This window comes from Bombyx mori, chromosome 3 (assembly GCF_030269925.1).
Source record: "Bombyx mori chromosome 3, ASM3026992v2".
NCBI lineage: Eukaryota > Metazoa > Arthropoda > Insecta > Lepidoptera > Bombycidae > Bombyx > Bombyx mori.
Window position 1 is genome coordinate 10,069,933 of NC_085109.1, and position 17,828 is coordinate 10,087,760.

General features: G+C 37.0%; 2 protein-coding genes across 4 annotated transcripts in view; one reads left to right on the forward strand and one right to left on the reverse strand.

Moving 5' to 3' along the window:
- The window catches only part of LOC100302603 (enhancer of split mbeta-2), a 261,515-nt gene that overhangs the window by 11,404 nt on the left and 232,283 nt on the right, over window positions 1–17,828 (forward strand). The gene's annotated exons all lie outside the window — the stretch shown is intronic.
- On the reverse strand, window positions 2,473–3,497 carry E(spl)mbeta (enhancer of split mbeta). Its single transcript, NM_001170995.1, is given in 1 exon segment — window positions 2,473–3,497. A coding segment is annotated over 1 exon segment (606 nt). The 5' UTR covers window positions 3,457–3,497; the 3' UTR covers window positions 2,473–2,850.

Genomic DNA, 17,828 nt, shown 5'->3' on the forward strand with positions numbered 1-17,828 from the left:
GCGATTACTAGATAATTAAAATCCGATAACATTATCAGATATCTGTATTGATTTATATTTAGCAATGCTTTGAATTTATTTACGAGCTGATAGCGGCATTGACGTTTTTGTATCTGCGCAAATTTTAGAGATGAGGTACCGGTGTGCTTTCAAGAGCTTTTATTCCTTTCAACGATCTGGCTGTTGTTTTAGTATCAGTGGTTATCGCTAGGTGACGCTTAACACAAAAAGCTTTCTTTGACTAAATAGTTCACCTCGTTCGTTAACAGATGGCGCTACTAGATGTGAATCAACAGTTGACACCCGCGATGCAATTAGTGATGTGATTAGTCTGTGTTGTCAATTTTCTTTTTTTTTGTTTCATAAACACTATTTAGTGCGAACTCTGAATCCTTTATTTAGCAAGTAAACAACAGGTATGCTTGATGGTGATAATTAAAAGCTTTGAATTGAAAATATAGATATGATTTTTTTAACGCAGAAGACTAGGTCAGTCAAGCTTAGTGTTATAGGTTAACTTGGACGCATTTAAATCTTATCAAACAATCTCTTATTAATTAGAGTGAAGAATAGTAGAACCACGTCACTAATTAAAGTTCTTACATCTTTGTAGACTATAATAAAAAGACCCAAACAATTATCTTTTAATGACCACAACATGAATAGTAACATACCAACAATGTTCTATTATTTGTTCGTGAATGTAAACAAATACAAAGATAGATTTGTAGCAAGTAATGTAGCGAGATTTTTAATGAGATACCAAATTGTAGTTTACATTTCCCTTACGTGGCATGATAAACAAAAATGTGCGTTACTTTTTGGTTGCAATGACCCAGTGAAATGCTACCGTATTTCTCGGAAGAAACGAAGTACTGTTATGTTTTTTTGAGAAAAAAAAAGCTTAATTATGTGTTTACGCATTTTGAGGTCTTAACGTTATTTATAGATTATAATTTTGGTGTAGATTGTAAAAATAAACATGCCCTGCTTTAAACTTGTTATTTACAAATAACGAAATACTCTATTCTTTAATGTATAGATTATGAACAAGAAAACTCACTGTCATGTTTATTACGGTAGATATAGGCAGGGACGTCTTAAACTAGGATGGGGCCCTTGGGCACACAAGAATTTGAGGCCCTTTTGGAAAGTAAAATTTATTATAGGTAATCAAATACAGTATGATAAAATATGTCATTAATGATATTAATGTTTTTTGGTTACGATTTCGATAACGGTTTTTTCGGGATTTCTGTTGAGCAAAATCTTTTATTCCTTGTAAATACCTTCCGATTACTGATTTCTGAAAAAAGTGTAATGTGCCCGACAAAAATGTTTTGAGAATAAACGTGTGAGAGAAATTGTCGGTCTTTCGGGGGCCCCTGAGAATGGGGGCCCTGGGCACGGGCCCCGTGTGCCCTTATGGTAAAGACGGTATTGGATATAGGTAGGTACCGAGAATTGCCCGGAATCTGTCATTTAGTATACGAAAAATGTTTTAATCTAGGCTATAAATTATTATTGGGCCAAATTTTATCCAAATCTGTTAAGCCATTTTTTCACAATTAAGTAACATAAATCGAAAAATATATTATATAATTTTAGTAACAATATTTATTTATTTATTCTGCTGATATTTATGAGCGATGTTGACTATTTACCATCACGAAGGTCTTATGCTGCTTGTAATAGCAATTGAAAAATATAGATAAATCTAAAAATGATTGCGTATATAGAACAAAACATAAATTGAAAAAAAAAATCACAATGTTTGAAAATTTGCGTTGACATCCGATTTTTAGATCTGATATTGTGATTCATTTTTAGAATGTCTCTAAGCTAGCATGTGTTAGTCAGCAAGCAAACGCTAATTGTGTTTATAAGCACGTGTTGCTAAGTATGCAACTGTCAAACTATCACAATCGTTCGCTTGAAGGTTTCGTGAATCTCGCATAATTATTTCCGTGATGACGCATGACGTGCGGTTAATGTTTAAAGATATGCCTACCGGTTGTAAACACGTTTGGCTTTCTACGCGATTCAGAATTCAAATGTAGCGCGATAAGTAAGTAAATTGTACGTCTAGTTGTGGAAAGATTATATCATGTAAGTAGCGCGAGTCAATAGCTCCGAGATGTAAACAGGAAAGTTACTCACACGCGCGGCGCCGACTTCAGTGTCAGAGGTTCGCGGGCGCCCTTAACCTCTTTCACGGCTTATCTCGCGAGATTTGACTCGTGATTTGTTTGTTTAGTTGATTGTTGACCTGCTGCTATATTTAGACCCGACAGATTGTCCTGTCTAAATTTCAATAGCTCTGCAATTGAAAATTTCCGAAAACGATACTAATTTGTATACCTATCTATACAAAAACCTTCAATCGAAATATAAATAAGTAAATGATATTGGTTTAATGATAATTTGAATGCAGGATGTTACGAGGACGAAGTTTAATGAAATGCAGTAAATGTGGTAAAAGATAATATTTTTATTAACGTATTATTATGTATTTTGTTCACATAAATGTGAAATCTTTTAACGATAAAATATAACAATGCGAACTTATCATGGTTCGATACAACATACAACATTTCTTATACATTATCTACCTATTACTCTTTTAATATCACAAATTAACTTAGATACTAAATTTTTAATTAAAGCTTTCAAGTTTGGACTTACGAGCTAAGATTTATAACCTACGCTGACTGTGAGATCTAATTTATATTTTCACATGAAACACTAAACTTAAGGGTGGGCGGACATAAGGGCGCGAGCGACTCCGAGCGGTGCTGGAACAGATGTGACCGCGGAGCCGGGTCCGCCGGCTCCATCCGGCACCGTAGTCTACCAGGGCCGCCACACAGCCGATGCTTTGGGCAGTGAGGTGTTCATGCTGCAGTCCAATGGAGTTGCTGTCTGTAGAGGCATCGGTGACGCCGGAGGAGATGGGCTCACGTAACCAGACGATGAAGAAACAGTCGAGAGAGCAGGGCTGGGAGGGCTTGCTGGTGGAGTTTCAGTGCCAGCGGCTGCTCGCTGCATTTCGTTCAGTCTGTGCCCGAGGTGGGTCATTAGTTGAGTGCCCAACCTCACGTCCACACCAGGAATTGAAGCCAGACAGCGGGAAACTTCGTTGGCGGCGTGAGTAAATCCAGCTCTGAAGCGATCCACATCCACGGTAGGGTTGAGTGACAAGCGACGCTGGCGTCTCAGCTTGTGAAGATGGCGAACGGTCAGTTCCAAGATATCAGCTTTTTCCAATTTGGCTACATTCTCTCCTTCAGATTGTAGAGCGCTGACCATCAGCTCCTTGAGTTCGTCGAGGCAGCGGTTGATGCGAGCGCGCCTCTTGCGCTCAAGCATCGGTTTCATCACTTTGCGATATTGATAAGTGCGCGAGACTGGCTGCGGACCGTCTTCCGCGACCGAATACGCGATCTCGTATGACATGTTGAATGTATGTGTGTCGTGAGTAAGAGCGTACGTTTGCGAAGAGCGTAGAACGCGGAATGCAGTATGGCGGTCGAGCGGGGGCTTATATAGGGAGTGGAGGGCGCACGATCGTGGGAACGCTGAGAGCCGTCGAGTTCCCACACGCGCCACCTGTGCGGAGCAGCTGCCGCCGGGGCGCGGGGGGACACGCGCCGCGCGTGCGCCTCGTAAACAATCGCCGCCGCGAGCGCACGCCGCGACGCCTCACCTCCCTAATTGACGTACAGATTCGCTTGCTACCGGTCATCTAAGTGTAGCTCAGATCATTCCAGCCACGTCTAGACCTCAAACAGAACTGTGGCTGTTTAAGCAATGATGTACTTACTGTACTTTTGTTGACGAAAAACTGGTTTTATTAACAACGGTGTTCGTTTATCATTTTCGAAATTTATTTCCTATTCTTCGTTAAACATATTAGTAGCCTTTAGCAGTTTTTAAATCGCCATTAATTTATCACCGATTAATTTAATTTATAAATTTATAACTTCACAGTCTGTAAGCAAGGCCAAGGGAAACGACTCCTAATTATGTCGAAAGTAAGTGCCCACTTATTTTATCGTTCCACATGCGTTTATCAATCAACCATTTCTCCATCGAGTTAAGTTTCATTACATCACGCGTGCATTTAATTAAAGTTATATCTAATTAATACTGGGGATTTGTGTACTGTCGCAACATAATATTATCGATCGGTCGGCTTTAGAGAGAGCTGCTTTACAATGGGCCCGCGTCAATTAAACTTCGATCTGGCTACTGTTGGCGTTCATCAATCACGGATTACTCTCCGTAATAATTATTGACAGGCAACAACAGCCGCAGCGCCTTAAATGAGCCGTTGCTTAATGACTTATAGTTCAAATAGTTTTGCAACGGCCTTCTGATTGAGCTTATATTGTATTCAATAAATCAGTTATGTTTGGCTTAGTCGCGAACGTTCCATTTTATTATTTGCATATGACCACCAAAGTGACCACATTAGTCATGTCGTACAACGTCATTTGTCGATCCAGAAACCAATGATCAAATTTTAGCATGGTTATAAAATATTTATACTTATGAAACATATATATTTATGGATTTGACAAAAATGTTGGCAAACAAATATTTGTTAGCTGTATGTCATTTTGATATAATGTTTATTAGAGCACATATTACTTTACCGCTTTATGTAAAAGTCTGAAAAAAATTAAACTTGTATAATTATGTGTTAAGCCAGAAATGCGCTCCATCGTATTTCATTGAAATTCTCTTAACAAGTAGGTACCTACTCACTTCGGTGGCATGGTCTGCTGATGGAGCCGGAAGCCATAAACCGAGATAGCTCTATTTTCGTTCTTTTTTTAATTCAAATAAATTATTTTGAATAAATCAATATAACGAAAATGATTCGGTAAACTTTCAACGGTGTTTAGGTATTAGATGTTTTTTTTTGGTAGACTCTGCTTGTGTGAATCAAACGCACACACGGGCCGGCGTAGAACTTCTGTCGAGTGTCGGTATATAAAAAGTATTGAATGAATTTCTTATGCCCTACTCTGGAACCTGTTAGCACGCAGAAATAGGTCGTTCTCAGACCGAGGTCAACCAGCTTACGATAATAATATTATTATGACAATGTATTGCGTATATTTGTTGGCTTTTTTAATGAAATCTTTTGATGTATCGTCTTTACGCATTAAAAGTGTACCTACAATTTTCAAAAATATTCGAAATTGAGTTAATATGCGGAATCATTTAGTATCACCAGTATTTTTCTCATAAATGAGTCGTCTATTATCAAAGGTGGCAATCTGTGCACTTGGACAAAAAAAAAATTGATATGTCAATACAGATTGATTTGAATATAATCGTCTCCTTCAAAGAATACGGTTCAAAACCTGCATTAAATAAAGGTTAATAGTTAACCTGTTATTTATCTAAGATGTCGTTCCGAAGAGTTTTGTGACTGCCAATGGAATACAAAGTCAATAATTCGTTTTTCTGATTTACCAATCATTGTCCAAAAGTCAGATTGCCGGCTTTGATAATAGTCGACTCAAATACTATAGAAAAGAGAGTAGTTTAGTTTTAGTTTTTTTTTTTTAGTTTACCTATATTTTGACTACTATTAACATAATTTATACATCATTTTATCTTACTTTAAAAGACAGATAATGTAACTGGTAAAAGATAAAAAATAAATATTGCAAAGATGATTAATATTAAAAATATCACATGTTAAATCTTTAAAACACTCTCCTGTAAAATTAGTAGGTAAGTTTTGAGATTATACAGTTTAATGCGATTAGACGATATGTATATTAAGAAAGACCTAAGTGATTTTAGTAAATTTTGATAATTCACAAGTATTATTTTAAGGTTCTTTTTCTTCTATTTTATTTTCTCAATTTTGTTATATTACTTAACTTAGCTAGGACTGACTTATTATGATTGTGTTTTGTTATTATTATACTGTGTCTTGATGTACTTGTATTTCTGCCTCCAGTCCCAGCATGGGGCCTTTTAATGGTGATAATCAAATGGTTTTACTTCACACAAAGGATACCTTCATAATACGTATTTACGAGACGACCTTCGTATCCTCATTCGTTCAAACAACTCATTAGCATTTCTCAGTAAAAATAAAAGGGCTCTCAAATTCCGTATCAAATATTCGAACATCCTTTTATTATCAGGAATGTGTATTTTTTTGTGGTTAGTGTAGCGGTGGCGTGCTGTGGGTGTGCGTCCCACGCGCGGAATCTCTGGGAACCATCCGACACGAGTTCATTATCGCCATCATATGTACTTAGTTTGCTTTCTCCAAACACCCACTTACAGACAAAATATTGCATCGCACCGGGACTCGTTTCGAATACACTGCCGGCCATTCCCCTTTCGTGAATCGAATAGCCGATTAAAAACACTTTGACGGTGTAAGTATACTTGTAAGTATACTTTGCAACTATATTTGAGACCTTAGAACTTATATCTCAAGGTGGGTGACGCATTTACGTTCTGGATGTCTATGGGCTCCAGTAACCACTTAACACCAGGTGGGCTGTGAGCTCGTCCACCCATCAAAGCAATAAAAAAAAAGTGACAGCAAATAAATAAATTTGCAGAGAATGATTAATTAACGAGTCATTAAAACGTGAAGTTTTTTAAAATTTCAAATAAACGTCCTAAGTCTACGAAATTATATTATGAAAGGTCGGTAGTTGACAAATATTAATGAAACGCGAAATATGGAGGGTAGAAGTAAAGAGTACCTTTTTGTTTAGGGGACAAGTTAGACGAATTTAGTTAAGTAAGTAAGACGAAAGTTACAAGAATAAGTGTCTACCTGTAAACCACAGATACCTTAGAATGTATGTTAGGAATACTATTGAAGACGTGAGTGGATGAAGGGGTTAAGTGGCATTTTGAAGATTTTTGTATTTTTACATATCTAAGGTGAAAATAAAGGTGCTATGTGCCTATAAACCATCTTAGACTTTAACGTTCCGGGATTTAAGGCTATTTTTAGGAGTTGCAAGTGATGAAGGAGTTACGTACCAAGAAAAAGTACATAAGAAAAGTTTGTTGCCCGTTTTCTCATAATTAACAAATTGTATTATATCCCCTTCATCCTCCCATTTATTATTATTGATAAAGTGTTCATAGATTTCACGCAAACAGTTGAAGAATTTAAATAACGGGGTTATGTCGCGTTTATCTCGCACTTCGATCACGGAAGAGTTCGGAAATTCAGTTGTTACAAAATAATGCGTACTATACACGATATAATATTAGAAAAAAAACGTTGTTAAACGAAACAAGTTAGCAGTCTCCGTATTTTGTGTTACGAATCACTGTAACGTTTAAGTTCAGTTAGCGAAGTATTGATAAACCGTGAGATTGGAATGAATGGCTAAACGTAATTGAAATATTTTGATTATTATTAATTTTACACTTTCACAGAAGCTGGTCGTTTAGACTTGGAATAATAGGGCCGATTTAAATGTACTAGAGGTCCCGCAGTAGTCGAAATTCGACTATAATTAATTGGAATTGTAAGTTTGTACACTATTATTATTGTATTTTATACTTTTATAGTCACAAATTTCGCCAAGACTACACTATAAAAAATATTAACGAAGACAAACAATATTTAATCTATTCTCAATTTGACAACAGACGTCAAGAATAAAAGTTTGACAATAAATGGTATGCATGCGTGTGTGCGTCAAATACATGGTATGTAGTGTGTGTAATGTTTTCTTTATTGATTTAATGTATCTTTTTGCATTATTTTAAAAAAATATTAACATTGTGCGCTTCTTCTCTATATTCTCTATAAGTGTGGGAAATTTCATACTCCTCCGTCCGCGCAATTTTCGTAAAAAGGGATACAAAGTTTTTGCTTCACCTATTATATATAGATTTACCTACACCATTAGCGACATTATTATTCTCATACAGATTCAAGGTATTATTATCGAGAAATATTACATAGTATTATTCTCCTCATTAAGATTCAAGTTATCGAGAAATATTACGTCAAACGTTCGAAGCCAAATCCTTTGCGTATTTCGTTGTAAGCTTATAATTTGTTAGACGATTTGTATTATATTTAAGGGAATTCTTATCCACAAGTCCCGATTTTCCCCCTGTAAAATTTTAGTCATTTAATTGCCTGCCATATTTTTGTGTTTCTTGTATGATTCATGTTCTTCATTTTAATCTGCATCTGCAAATTTTATCCTTTATAATGGTTATTTTGGAATGTGTTGGTAAAGTAATAGTTGTACTTTAAAATTGTTTTTGATGATGATTGGAAGTTTAGCGTTGGGAAGTGCATTAATCGTGAATGTCGCTATCCACTCCACCACATATATGAATGCTACATGCTATAAAAATGCGCGGCTACTTCGCGGCAGAAGCTAACAAAATGGTAATACCTATCGATGTAAATCCGCACATCTCATTAGCAATAGTAAAAAAGACATATTTACATATATAAATATTGGGTACTCCAGAATGAATAAATAATTAAACACTTAATTGCGTTTTCTGTTATATGTATAATGAGAAAACAACATTTAAAACCCTTAATATAATAAAAATAATATTTTTAAACAAACTGAACTTTCTTTTTACTGAATGTCAAATTTCACTGAATGACATATAAGAAAAATCCCTTTAGAAAACTAAAGAGTTTTAGACTATGAAGGTTTTTCTTTACATATACAATATATATATTTTTTCAATAATTTTCATTTTCAGCTGTAACATTGTTGGGTTGTCCTTGGTAATGCTTGACTCATCTTTAACCTTCTACGAACGTTTCGATGACACAGCTGTGACCTTTTTTTTTTCAATTAATTACAATACTGTTTCTGAAAACGTATTGTACAAACCGTAAATTCCATATGATGTCATAATTATTTTGTGACGAAAATATTTTTTTTTATTGCGTAGATAGATGAAAGCGCACTCGGCCTAAAATCACCACATGAATGATCACTTTGAGACTTGAGGTCGATGTTGTCCGTGCCGCCTTAATCTCTGCGTGTTTGGTTCATGTGTGAGCTGGAGTCGGGGAGTAGTCAGCGGCGGCCACTATGAGGCGATTTTCATGACGCATCGCCTTATCGAGGTACCGTTCTGACTTCAGATTTCTTCTGATGGAATCGAGGCCCAGATCGTCGTGAAGGTTGACGTTCCTTACGGACCACGGTGCTCTAACGGCTTTCCTGGAATAACGGAATTTAAGAGTCTATGTGGTTACCGTCTGTGTGTGTGAACACCACACTCGCGTGCAAGTTTTGACAAGGGTCGCCTTATTACGAACGAACATTTTACCCCGTTTGTAGATCATAGGGTAATGTATGCCGAGGATAAAAGAGGCGCGGTCGCGGACGGAATTAATGTGTGGGCAGAACGTTATGGGTTTATAAAGGATGACTCTCAGATCTTTCTGGCCCCTTCCCCCCGGTGATTGGGGGCGTAAGGTTCCCCCCTTAGAAAGACCAGGCGGTGCTTTTCGCTGGGACAACACTGGAAACTAAGCCGTTCACCGTCAATCCGCAAATCGCATATTATCTAATAATAGGAACATAAATAACCATATATCAAATGACTATTGATGCTTCATAAAAACGTAACCAATAAATAAGATCTTTGTACTATACTTGTTTATTTCTTATTAAATATCTATAAAAATTCCATTGCCACTAATGTGATTAGGCAAACGGAAAAATGTCGATTTGTGACAAATGATTGTGATTACGTCACACTCGGCACGCGTGAATGACTGGTTCCAGTCGGAAAGTTTACATAATTATACTGGAACTATTATAAAACATTTAAATGTATAATGCCTTTAATTTGGGACCTAATGTATGTCAGTTGCGTAAGAGCTCGTAGACCTATACCTACGTTATTCTTTGATTAGCAGAGAAGCATGGGAACAATTAATTTTTTATGTCTTCTTGGCTTAAAGGATAAGACTTCCAGTGTATATCCAGCGATGTGATTGTGTCGGTGTTCAAACTCCGCAGAAGAGGGGCATTAAGTTTTAAAATTAAATATGTACTTATTATCCCGTAAATGATTTCCATAGTTGAACCATAATATCGGGCATGCAACAACTAGTCTGTCATACCTTCCGGCTTGAAGAGTGGGACAGCAATACAAATTCAATTCTGACTTCGACCTCATGCCTCATGGTGTTGGACGACGTTCTGAAGTCTGTGGACCGTAACACCGTTCATCCTATTTGGGATAAAAGGGGGTAAATTACCAGTAATGACAATAGTTAAGGTATTGATGTTAAATTAGCCAAAATACATTTTTAGTTTAAATTTATTACTATTATTTAATGGCTACCTTTTGCAGTTAGCGGGCTTAGGGTCCTGGGTTCAATTCCCACATCCTCTTCGTCTGTGAAATGAAATGAAATTGTCTGTCTTTTTAATATGAAAAAAGAAAGAATCATTATGTCAAATCACCTTATGACAGCTTTGGATTGTTTTTTTTTTCTTACCTAATTACAAGTAGCCTTATAGGGCGCTATTCTGGCTTCAATATGACTTTTGGGCGTTTTTTAAAGAAGTTTGCTAATATCTGCTCTAGCAAGAGCAGTATCCACTGTATCTATCACCGAATCGGAAACGCGACCCACTGAGAAGATCTGGCGAGAAACTCAGTGGGCTGTGTTTATGGGTTAATTTACTCGTCGAGCCCTTCGTCGCAAGCGACGTGTTAGGCGAGGACGGTGAGCGGTGCTTGAGGTACCTAAAAGCACCGTTAATGGATCGGGAGGATCCGTAATGACGTGCTTAGGGCGACGTCGACTGTTTACCATTCGGTCCACAGAATCGGGTATGAATCTCGGAGACGACTGAGCGAACAAACTACCAACACGGAAAGTGGTTACCAAGGTTCATGGACTCATTAGGTGAAGGCCGCGCAACCTTCCTTAAGTCATCAGGTCTAAGTCTTCATTGCACAATAAAACGGCTGTTCCGAAACAGTAATGCATGACTGCTTCGTGATAGAAATAGGGCCGGTAGTGGTGCCCTCTCATGCGGGCTCAGAAGACGCACTCCAACCAGTCATTACGGGAATTCTCAGTCGTGGAAGTCAGTAGTAAACATGAGTTAAGTAAGTATCACGCATTTCTTGCATTGCTTGGGGGATTTGAGCACCAGCGCAGTTACATCGCTCGATCTGAGTACATTGGGCTTCTTATGCTTTTAGGTCAAAACTTCCAAGGAGCTTTTGAAATTTTCAAGATTTTATTAGATATTGATACCATCCTTAATGTTATAATTCTAGCAGTTTCTGTTAGTTATAATGATAAAAAATCAGGAGTACACAATTTTAGATACTTAAATAGATATTTTATTTAAAATCGATGTTGTAATATTTGTAAGATATGCAATTACATAATACAGTGAAAATATATTTTAATCCTTTTCCCATAGGTCATAGGAATTTTTATTGAATAACAACAAACATCAAAGGAAGTTTCGCTAAATTTTCCTTTCGTTGGAAACGGTAACGATTTATGAAATTAAAATGTCATTTGCGATATTGCTCCACCGATAGACTATTCAGGTTAATGGCTGGAGTCATGTTCCGTAGTTATCTGTACTTGAGTATAATAATAGGAATTTTCCCATTTATAAATCAAGTCTTTGTTTGTTGTGCAAGTTCTGAGAGCACGCGTTCGCGATTACTCATCAACGCTTATTTAAATATCAGATAAGGGGCACTTGGGTCGAGACTCGACAGATACAAAACCAAAAAAATATTTGTACATATCCTGCGAAACCCTAATTTTTGTTTATATTAAAGAACAAAATTCAAATTGGCTAATGCAACGGAGATACCAATCACTTTTTGATGCTCCAATGCTAAGGACATACCTAGTTAAACTGCTGCTTGTCGAGAAGGTCTCTTTTTAGAACACTGAAAAGGAAAGATAGAGAGTACGTTACAAAAATGTGGAAAAAAACAATCTGTCGATGAACATAAATGTTCCGGGCAGTAAGAAGTCATTTCTATACTAAGAGATAATTTTAAGTATCGTTAGAGCATCCCAGCGGAACTTCCAATTCCTACTCGAAGTAGTAGATGTAGGTTGAAAGGTGACTATTAATTTGTGGAATCGGATTTGTAAAGTTCATACTAATTAAATAATTACAATAATAAAACTGCTGTTTCACGATATTAATCGGAATTAATAACATTTTGCAGAGTTAGGTATGTCTATACGAATTTCTTTGAATACATTCAAACTGTAAATGTTCTTCTTCTCAACCGTGTCACTCTTGACAGAGTGGTCGTGATCGTCATGTAGTGTTGGAAGGGGCAGACTTGATGCGTCTCACGATGTAAATATTCCGTTTCTTATTCAAAATGAAAGTTGGTATAATTTTTTGGTTAGCTCAGATTGACAGACGAAATTCACGACCTTCGAGATTTAAAATTGTTCTTCGAAGCCATCTTAAGTTTAGTCTATGGTCTAAGGTTGGCCTAAATCTCAAATTGGAGCCTGTGTTTAATTGGCACCAAAATTTTACAAAATGGTGGTTTCTATCCGTTTGAGTTGGTGTTATAAATTAGTTTTAATACTACAGTTCGTCTAGAATCAGTCTTGTCTCTGTTTAGTCCGCAATCGTGTGGTAAGCGTGATTATAGCGTGTTGTTTACAATGCCCGCTTGGCGTAATATCACATCACTTCAAGTCGGTCTGTGTACAATGATTGATAATGTGTGACACGCTGTCGAACACGTGCTATTGTTTGCTGTACAATAATGAACGTTTACAATTTATTTCCCCTAAACGCTATTGAGATAATTGAAAAAGAACAAATACATAAGAACTGTTTTTGTTTAGAGCGATATTGTATAGCAACGTCTATCAAGATTTGTATTCGTGAGCTACAAAACAAAACGCAGAGTTCAAATCCCCCACAATTTTTTCACTGTATCTAAACATTTAGGTACTACTTCCACGGTAAAGATAACAAGGAGTAGGCAGCGGCTTGGCTCTGCCCCTGGCATTGCTGAAGTCCATGGGCGACGGTAACCACTCACCATCAGGTGGGCCGTATGCTCGTCTGCCTACAAGGGCAAAAAAAAAAAAAAAGGAGTATTGCTTAATAAAAAATGAAATTACAAATGCACGAGTAATTGTCGCGTTTGTTTTTACCGCGAAACTGTCATGTGTTAGGATTTGTCAAGCAATTTGACCTTTGACCTTTGGTATAAAGCCGTGGCGAAATTCACGTTGTTATTTCAATGAACTTGTAATCTAGTTAACACCAGGCAATCCGTTGCTGCTACCACTATTTTGCTAACTAATAAAGAGGTTTTTTTTCAAATGTACACTAAGATATACGACGCGGTATTGTGTTCTGTGTTTTCTGCCGCTAAAACGCGAACTTGAAATGTTGCTTAAATCATATTTCTTGTTTATTAAAGCAGCAATTTAATTCGTTGTTAACGCTAAAACGGTCACGTACTTTTAATAATTTCAGTAGTTCTGCGGTTTTCCTGTTCCGTCAATATTATGTGGACGTGAGAAATAATGCGTACGCCCAACTTACTCATAGATGCGACTGATTTGACATTAAATGTCGGACAATTTATCAGGACACCGGAATCATGCGATTTGGTTTGAAGGTTAAAACAAGTTTTGATGATCGTAGATGATACGACCATCTTGAGATATTAATAAAAATTGTTTCAATGCAATTGATATTTCGACCTTGTACTTATTCAACAGCTTTAATTTATTTGTGCTGTGAAAATTGAAACCTTAGAACTCATGTCTCAAGGTAGGTTGCGGAATTTACGTTGTAGACGTCTATGCTCCGGTAACCACTTAACACCAGGTGGGCCGTGAGCTCATCCACCCATATAAGCAGCAATAAATACATAAAAAATCGGATCAGGGACTAAAATATTTTCGTGTAAGGAAAAATGGTGTTGACAAAATTTAAGAAATATAATAGGGGTCTAGGAAGCATTGAACAAGGTAAGGAGATATAGGAGAAATTCCGAGTTATTGATAGAGAACTAATAGCATTAACTCAGAACCGGGGCTGCACGCCAGTATTTTCTGGTAATGTCCACGGCGAGTATTACCACTAAGATCTTCTGATCTAGAATTCCGAACTTGTATACTTATATTAAGCAGAATTAACGCACATGTGTCAACCAAAGGGTTCTATTTTAGCCATCTGATGCAAAATAAGCCTTGAATGCTGTCGCGTGTCGCAGACAAAACGTAATTAAAACAAAATGAGCTTGTTTCTGTTTTTGGTGAACTGAATTTTAAAAAGCGTTTTCCTGTGCTATATAGTATTGTGGAATTTTCTAGATACGCAAAACGAAAGGGCAATTTTCCAATCGAGCGGTTAAGAGTACTTAATAAAAGATACCAAACCACGCAGCAGATCTCCCGTAAGACGGACTGAGTGTAAAACTAACCACTGAACACATTGCGTGCCCACGCTGACTTTGCTAAGACTGTAACGACGTTGAAAAAAATGGATTTGTTTTATCCAATTTTCGATGATGTTGCTCATTATTTTTTGCCTTTCTAACATAAATAAATGATCGACTCAACGGTAATTAAATAACTTAAAAAAATCAGTCGTACATCTAAGGAATACATCTACTTGAAACTTTAACAATAATAAAGTTAAATTGAAATCACTAAAAATGATTCCGTCATGTTACGTCACGGATACACTTTAAACCAAAGCAATCGAAAAATTTCCATTACACATCAAAAACATATAACATTTTGTTTTTTTTTCTATTTAAAATTGGCAACGAATAAAAACGACACAGATTTTATCTCTTGTTTCTATCCGAAACTGACTACAGATAAAGTGTCCGCGTGGCCCACGAATAAGTTCCTACAAGTAGGCACGTATTTTTAACGAAAATAACAATCGATATATAGATATTGAATCTTTGCACGAATTAGACATCGCTTTTAATTATCGATAGATACGATTGCGGCTTTTCATATATCCGGGCGATTAAATTTTAAAACCGAAGATGTGTTTTTTCGTTTATCCTAACTTCAAAGTTTTTAAAAAAAAAAATATTGCTTAGGTGAGTGGACGAGCTCACAGCCCACCTGCTGTTAAGTGGTTACTGGAGCCCATAGACATCTGAAACGTAAATGCGCCACCGACCTCGAGATATAAGTTCTAAGGTCTCAGTATAGTTACAATGGCTACGCCACCCTTCGAACCGAAACGCATTTTTGCTTCACGGCGGAAATAGGCGGAGTGGTGGCACCTACCCGTGCGGACTCCCAAGAGGTCCTAGCACCAGTGAATGGAATCAATGAATCCGCATAATTTTATGTAAACCAATAATTTATGAGCAGTAAGTAGGTATAGGTTTTCTCGGCGAAAAACAAATACTTTAAACAATTTTGGATTTGATTGAATTCCAAAACTGTTTTAACTATTTTGTTTGAAGATGAATCTTATAAATGGAGGCTCATTCTATTCTGTTTGCCCACTGATTTTCTCGCCGGATCTTCTCAGTGGGTCGCGCTTCCGATCCGGTGGCAGATTCTGCGAAGCACTGCTCTTGCTAGGGTCAGTGTTAGCAACTCTCCGGTTGAGCCCCGTGAGCTCACCTACAAACGTTAGGGTGAAGCTGAAATAGCCTCTCAAGGCTATCAGTACAGGTAGGAAAAAAAAACTATTCTGTTTCACGACTAACATTCAGTAATAGAATTAATATTCAACAATACATTTTTACTGGTTCTCTTATGACTCTAATCTGGCAGCCTTTGACATTGAGATTTTTTCTAAAAAACCATACTTAACAAATGCTCACGATTAACCTCCATGGTGAGGGAATTACATCGTGTAATAAAAATCAAACCCGCAAAATACGACTCTCCTGATGGTCTACCATAGGTAGTCACCATCGCTAATGGATATCAGCAATACCGGCCAGAGCCAAGACGCTGCATAATGATAAACCTAACAAACCTAACATCGCTTTGACTGTAGATCTGATATTGGTGATGCCCATGTTGTCACTTATTATTAATTGAACTGTTAGCTTATCGGCCTTTGAAGGTATGAAAACATAGAAAGTCTGCAGGCAGCCTAATTTTGTACTACTAAATCTATATTTTGTCCATTTTTTACTACCATCTCACCTAATATATCTATTAGCATATTGTCGAATTATATCTCGAAGCAATCGTGTGTTCGAATTAAACTAATTATAGTACATATTAGTCAAATGGAAACTTCTAGAAGGGTGACGGCGTTCTATGAGCTCTAGTAATCAACCACTAAGTTGGGCGTGGTACCTTTGCCTATCCCAGTAAAAAAAAAAAAAAAAAGAACATGTCTGCTCCACGTTAAGATTACGTCGCGACAATGGAAATTATGTAATAGCTTAATAAATAAAAATAATGATGTCATTCTAGTAATGACGTACCCGGATCTTATGCGTGACGCGATCGAAGCGGTGGACGATGACGCCATAAACTTCAACAAGCGCAGAGGTTTGCTAAAAAATCATAACAGGTTTTTTCCACATTACATAGTAATACGTTGTAACTAACGTTGTGACTATACTGAGAACTTAGAACTTATATCTCAAGGTGGGTGGCGCATTTACGTTGTAGATGTCTATGGGCTCCAGTAACCACTTAACATCAGTTGGGCTGTGAGCTCGTCCATCCATCTAAGCAATAAAAAAAAACCTGATTTATATTCATTACTTGCCAATACTGGGTAGTACTAATACCATATCGAGAGGTTGAAAAGTCGTCCAACAAACTAACAAATAAAAAAAATAAAAAAAGTATTAACGTATTGACTAAGTTGCCACAACAAAATATTGTAGCTATCGTATTGATATAAATGGCCAATTTAAGCGATATTTTTATAACTATAACAACTTTTATTTACTTAACTTATATCGCGTTTTTTATTCGTCGTTACAATATTATCGACTTTACGACGTGACCACTGACTTTAACTGTCTGTAACGTAAAAGCAGTTTTGATTATATTTATTAATCGCAAAAACCGAATAAAATACGCCATTTTTTAGTTAGTTACCGTATCTAATTTATTTTTATCTTACTCTTTGATGTACATAACCTATGGTTTATGTCAATAGATTTTATTCTAGTCTAGACATTGAATACTTCTATACTTCTGGACATTTCTAATGTTGATCACCTTTGCTTTGCAGAAAACTCTCTAATGAATCAAGCCGTCATCGTATTTATTTAAGACGTATTTTATCTGACTGCTCTTTCTGTGCCCAACAAAGAATAATTACTTAATGTTAGTGCCAGCGGTTCATAAACCAGATTAATAACAATATACCTTATGGCTTTTTTTATGATTGAAAGATTACTGGGGGCTCGCCTTTCCAGCTTCACCAGGACAGGTGGGCGAGCAAAGGCTCAGCCAGGAGGGGTAGGATTGGCTAACAACTGCCCGAGCGCCTCCGAAGGAGACCTAACAACTCAAGAGCAATTGCTTCGCGAATGAATCTACTACCGGATCGGAATCGCGACCCACTGAGAAGATCCGCCGAGAAACTCAGCAGGCTTTTTTTTTTTTTTTTTTTTTTTATTGGTTAGATGAGTGGACGAGCTCAGAGCCCACCTGGTGTTAAGTGGTTACTGGAGCCCATAGACATCTACAACGTAAATGCGCCACCCACCTTGAGATATAAGTTCTAAGGTCTCAATTATGTTACAACGGCTGCCCCACCCTTCAAACCGAAACGCATTACTGCTTCACGGCAGAAATAGGCAGGGTGGTGGTACCTACCCGTGCGGACTCA